Source organism: Sinocyclocheilus rhinocerous, unplaced genomic scaffold (assembly GCF_001515625.1).
Source record: "Sinocyclocheilus rhinocerous isolate Xijiao unplaced genomic scaffold, SAMN03320098_v1.1 scaffold3377, whole genome shotgun sequence".
NCBI classification, from domain to species: domain Eukaryota; kingdom Metazoa; phylum Chordata; class Actinopteri; order Cypriniformes; family Cyprinidae; genus Sinocyclocheilus; species Sinocyclocheilus rhinocerous.
This window is the reverse complement of record NW_015654499.1, coordinates 4,987-11,256: the sequence shown is the minus strand read 5'-3', so window position 1 is coordinate 11,256 and position 6,270 is coordinate 4,987. Positions and strand designations below refer to the sequence as shown.

The window sequence follows — 6,270 nt, the reverse complement described above, 5'->3', positions numbered from 1 at the left end:
GAACATCCATCCTTTGGTAAGAATAGTAGTGACAATTTCAACCTGTAGCCGACTTATTTGGGGGATATCATATTCATAAATTAGTTTCCACAAAGAACCCAATTGTTCACTTTTAAGACCTTACTGTTGTGATTAGTAATTAATTGGTTATTATTTATTAACTGGTCATAGTTCACAAGTAGTTCTCAATGAGGATATTTTTATTTAGTAATTATCAAATATCTAATAAGGAACTACCTTTGTCCTAAATTTGCTACTACTTACTGCTTAGTTAATCTTGCTTCTCTATTAGTTAATAGTATTAAGTTAAGTGTTAATGTAGTACTACCTATTACTTCCTGCATAGTTACTTGTTAACAACGGACCATTATTCTAAAGTGTTACCCATTGTTCTACTAATTTATGATGGCTAAACCATGGAAAAAACATGTGGAATCTGCTAAATCATATAGAGAAGGACTTAGTAAGCAGGAAAGGGTGTGATAGGTGGTAAAGATCCATACAAGCTTGCGTCTTTGGCTCCTTGAATACAATAATAATAATAAACATAGCACCATCATCTAAATAGGCAGTTGTGCCCTAATGGTTAGAGAGTCGGACTTGTAACCCGAAGGTCACAGGTTTGAGTCTCAGTACCGACAGGAGTTGTAGGTGGAGAAGTGAATGTACAGCGCTCTCTTTACTCCGGGCGTTGGAGCAAATGGCTGCTCACTGCTCCGTGTGTGTGTGTTCGCTACTCACTGCTGTTCGCTTCGATGGGTCTTTCACGTCTTTCCTCGGACAGTTCTTTAGCACTCTTCTCCTTGATTTGTCAACATTTGGCAGTCAATAGTTCTCCATATGTTTGTCCCGGTCCAACCGGTCCCAAAACACAACAATACAGCAGACTTCCGGATTGATGACGTCAGTCCTTTTTTGACTTCCGGATTGATGACGTCAGTCCTTTTTTAACATGTCTGGCCACTGATTCAGTCACAAAATCTAATCATGAAAGCTAGTAGTCAAACCAATCTACGTAAGTGCACACATCTCTTTATCATCAATAAAAAAAGCAGCCAAGAAAGCCATCATCGCCGCTTCTCGTTCATCATTTACCGTCTCGTACAAGCATGAATTAGCAAAAACCCGAAAGTGAGATGTACTTACCAGTATTAAATTATCTTTTTAAAACCTCTTACTAATCTTTGCTGCTTTCTCTTGTTTCTATTGTTCTCATGTTTAAGATACCCAGTTCCTTCTTGTCCAGAGACCGGAATAGACCTTATCACTTTACACTGCATCACCAAGCTAGAGGTGGGGTTAATGTGCATCAAATTTCATGCACACTAATGTTAACATAATGCATTGGCAAATTGAAGGAGTGGAAAACCTGCAGAGTAATGGGCAAAGTCCAAACAGTTATGAGTAGAACCACCCAGACCCCAGACACTCTTCTACTAAAATTGTCTATCTCTCGTCAGCTGGCCACATCACATTCTGATTCTAATCTTTTTCATTGCCTTTACAAAGCTTGCAAGTCTGTGTCTTATTCTTGATACAGTGGGATGAAAGTGAAATAAGTGTTTGTGAGCTTTATGTTAATCTATTACGTAAAAACACAAGACATTCAAAGCTATACACCAAAAATATTTTAAATAATAAAAATATAGTTTAGTGTAGTTTTTTTCCCCCCTCAACTTTATAGCATTGAATAAAGTGAGTGATAAAATCTCAAATTTCAGTTTAAAGAGTAACTTCTCCTTACGAATGTTATGTTATTTGAATGGAACTTTAAATGAACCATATACAAAGTCATCGAACAGTTGCACATGGTAGACATTCAATTTTCAATACCTAATCAGACAGCTTGGCTTAATCATGTATTTTTGATCAAACTAGAGACATAGCCACACAGAGATATTAACGCTTGCTACATAAAACATGATAAAACTGTGAAAAAAGGTAACCACATTAACCACATATAACTTCTTCCTATGGTTGTCTGTTAAAAATCAGAAAGGGCAATAGTGAACACACCTTTCACAGACATTATTTCCTCTATATAACTAGATGCATTTCACACACACAATACACTGAGATCATGGTGTTAAAATCATCAGTATCTTGACTCCACAAATAAAGAATAAGGCTGTAAAATATTATCATGTTTGATTATTTAAATAAAGCAAAAAAGATGAAATAAGCTGCTGCTCATATTACAAGCAAGAAGACACCACTTTCCTCAACGGACAACATTTCTGAGTATTCTCACATATATCTGCAAACTCGACAGGCTCAGTTCATCACATTCCTTGCTAGGTTTGAAATAAAACAGCTCATACATTTTCAGTTTCTATTCCTCATGTTTTCCCTTCAAGGCACAGGCTAATATCTGAGACCAAACCTCAAAGCAAAGTTCTTAAGTGTCACTCACTTCAAGCATTATTTAAAATTTCACAGTACTTGTAAGGTTATAATGGACAACTCGATTTAAACATCTCACAAATAATAAAATAGTAAAATACCAATTGTTTTGCTCGTTGCCATAATTTTAGCTCATCGCTGTTAAATGACAGTCATATAGAATGATTATATTTGCTCTTTTTATGTATAGCATTTTATAGTAAATAACAATGTAACATTAAATATTATGCTGATACAGATGAAATGCTGAAGTGTGCAGTAGCATTGAGTGAGGTGTTCTGAATCAACAGAAAGGGGTCAACAGATGACAAACACACACACAAAAATGTAAAAGAAATTAAGAAAGAATGAATGAACCAATGAGAAAAATGAGATTTCCAATGAGAGTTCTTCCAGCCATATTGAAAAATAAAGTGGAAATAATCAGTTTTCCCTGTATGTATTTCAACTTATATTAAGAAAACTTATATTTTATATTAAGAAAGTTATATCTGTAATGATTCATCAACACGGCTGGGATCCATTTGCAGTTTTATTTGAAACTTAATCAAACAAGCAGAGGTCAAGACACAGATAAGGCAGTATCGTAGGGTAGACAGAATCGTGATCATAGACAGATCTGGCTAAAAGCAAAACTGTGACAACCACATATCCTGCAGCAGACATAACCACATGCACCATGCTTGCATATAAACATGCTGTCTTTATCATGAACAAATGCTAAGTGGTTTTATAAGCTGCTGACGTCATATGCTGATAATGCAGGTATTTATTGGTTGTCCATATATGTTTTATTGGATGATGATATATAGTTCTCATTGTCTGTTGAAATGTTTACAGGTGACAGCTGATCTTTTTGATTTTTTGCAAGTACTTCAAGTACTTGTAACGTTAATTCAGTGTATTTTTATTAACAAAGAGAAAAGAATGAAACAAAAGGGAAAGCTCTCAGTCACTGGCATGGCAAGGCGAGGATGAGCTGGTCAAGGTAAGATAGGAAAAGGCAAGGCAGGGTGAGGGAGCCACACAAGAAACGGCCTGAGAACCACTCAAAGCTGCACACTCACACAGAGACAAGACAACACACCACATGAGCATCATCAGGATCCTGTCACCAGACCAAGAACTAAACCAATCAAAGTCCCACAGAACTGGGACTTTTCTTCTTCATTATAGGCATTTTAATGTGTTGCTATTACCAAATGACTTAAAAAAACAAAAAACAACTGTAAACGTGTTTCTCCTATAGTGTATGTTCATGTTTCCAGATTTCAATTCATGTTTATAGTCTAATATTGTAATGATTCATCAACACGGCTGGGATCCATTTGCAGTTTTATTTGAAACTTAATCAAACAAGCAGAGGTCAAGACACAGATAAGGCAGTATCGTAGGGTAGACAGAATTGTGATCATAGACAGACCTGAGATCGGGGCAGGCAGAAATCGTTCGGAAACTGGGGCAGTCATAGGTCAGGGCAGGCGGCAATCCAAAGTCGATAGTCCAGTATCCAGAGCACAAGTCCAAGAGGCAGGCAGCAAACAACACGAGAAGAAGGCAGGCAGAGGTAATAACAGAAGGCAGTCCAATGTAACCAGAATAACGCTCAGAGATGTTCACCAAGGCAAAACAAGACTTCGCAGTGAACCTGGGTGAAAGAGCTCATTAAATAGTCTAACGTAATGGGGAACAGGTGTAGGGGAATAATCAGTGACAGGTGCAGGGCTGATGGGAAATGTAGTGCGGGAAGGAAACTAGTACTCTGGTGATGGGGCCCTCTGGTGGCCCGAAGGGAGAGTAACAGGAGCGCTCTCCGTGACAGAGCCCCCCCCCCTGCGAATGGCTCCGGAAGTGAGGAGGTGGTCGACGCCGGGGTCTTCCGCGTGGTCTGGGGGCCGGCCTCTCCGGATGGTCTCGGTGGTACTCCTCCATAAGACTGGGATCTAGAATGTCGTCTGCATTCACCCAGGACCTCTCCTCTGGACCGTAACCCTCCCAGTCGACCAGATATTGGAGAGTTCTCCCCCGGCGTCTGGAGTCGAGCAGTTCTCGCACCTGATAGATCTCCTCGCCCTCCACCGTTATGGGTTGGGGACCCTGGTCCTCGGGCGCCTCCTCTCCTCCCTCACCGGGACCAGCAGCGGGCTTCAACAAGGAGACATGAAATGTGGGAGAAACACGGAAGTGATTAGGTAAGGCCAATTCAAAAGATACAGGGGTAATTTGGCGAATAATCTGGAAAGGACCCACATACCTGGGACTGAGCTTACGGCATGGCAAACGGAGACGGAGGTCACGAGTGGATAACCATACCCACTGGCCAACACTATATTCTGGGCTGGGACGGCGATGCCGATCAGCCCGAATCCGCTGACGTCTTACAGCCTGCTGTAAATGATGATGAGCCTGATTCCAAGTCTCCTCACTTCTCTGAATCCAGTCATTAACTGTAGGAACGTTAGACGGTTCTCCTGACCAGGGAAACAGGGGTGGTTGATATCCCAGAATACACTGAAACGGAGTTAACCCAGTAGAGGGCTTGCGGAGAGAGTTTTGAGCGTATTCGGCCCACATGATATAACGGCTCCAATCCTGTTGATTTTGACTACAATATGAACGAAGGAACCGGGTAAGTTCCTGGTTGAGTCTCTCTACCTGACCATTGGATTGGGGATGGTAGCCCGAGGTGAGGCTCACATTGATCTCCAGTGCCTTGAAGAAAGCGGCCCACAGACGGGAGGTAAACTGGGGACCCCGGTCGGAAACGATATCCTCCGGTAAACCATAGAAGCGGAAGACTAGATTACATAAGTGTTCAGCCGTCTCCAGAGCGGTAGGTAACTTCGGCAAGGGAATGAGGCGACAGGCCTTAGAGGACCACCTAGCCTGTCGTGGATTGAGTCTCTTAGCCGTTCTCAAGTACTCCAGGTTACGATGGTCGGTTAGAACCGTGAATGGATGTTTTGCCCCTTCCAGCCAATGACGCCATTTCTCGAGTGCAGCTTTAATGGCCAACAACTCCCTGTCACCAACATCATAATTTCTCTCCGCTGGGCTGAGTTTGCGTGAATAATAAGCACATGGAAACATCTTTGCAGGGGAGCCCCGACGTTGTGACAGCACTGCCCCGAGTCCGATGTTGGAAGCGTCAACCTCTACGATGAATGGGAAACTGGGGTCAGGGTGGTGTAAGATCGGAGCGGTGGTGAATCGTTGCTTCAATTCCTGAAAGGCCTCGCGGGCAGCAGGTGACCAGTGAAGACGGCTAGAACCCCTCTTTGTCATAATTGTGAGAGGAGCAGCTACGGAGCTGAAACCTCTGATGAAGCGACGATAGAAGTTGGCGAATCCCAGGAAACGTTGCAGCTCCTTAATAGTAGATGGTAGTGGCCATTTTAGGACTGCATTGACCTTGTTCTCATCCATGGCCACTCCCTCCTGACTAATCACGTAGCCCAGGAAAGAGAGGGATGTCAGATGAAACTCGCACTTCTCTGCTTTGGCGTACAGTTGGTGCTGGATTAGACGTTTGAGAACAGACCTGACATGTTGGATATGCTCCTCGAGGGTTTCGGAATAGACCAGAATATCGTCAATGTATACGATAACATTCCTGTTGAGCATGTCCCTGAAGACGTCATTGATGAATGACTGGAAGATAGATGGACTGTTGACTAGGCCAAAGGGCATAACCCGATATTCATAGTGCCCAGTGGTCGTGGAGAAGGCAGTTTTCCATTCGTCACCCGCCCGAATCCGAATGAGATTATATGCACTGCGTAAATCCAGCTTGGTGAAGAGTTTGGCAGTTCTCAGCTGTTCCAGTGCAGAGGGTACCAAGGGTAGGGGGTAACGAAATTTAACAGT

The 6,270-nt window shown here is 42.3% G+C and overlaps 1 protein-coding gene across 1 annotated transcript; it reads right to left on the bottom strand.

The window, feature by feature from the left end:
• Positions 1–2,901: 2,901 nt before the first annotated feature.
• On the bottom strand, positions 2,902–5,268 carry LOC107717203 (uncharacterized). Its single transcript, XM_016523883.1, has 2 exons — positions 3,827–5,268; positions 2,902–3,022 (listed from the first exon to the last, which is right to left on the bottom strand). Exon 1 carries the CDS (start codon positions 4,975–4,977, stop codon positions 4,111–4,113), a length of 867 nt encoding a protein of 288 aa, XP_016379369.1. The 5' UTR covers positions 4,978–5,268; the 3' UTR covers positions 2,902–3,022; positions 3,827–4,110.
• Between the last annotated feature and the right edge of the window lie 1,002 nt (positions 5,269–6,270).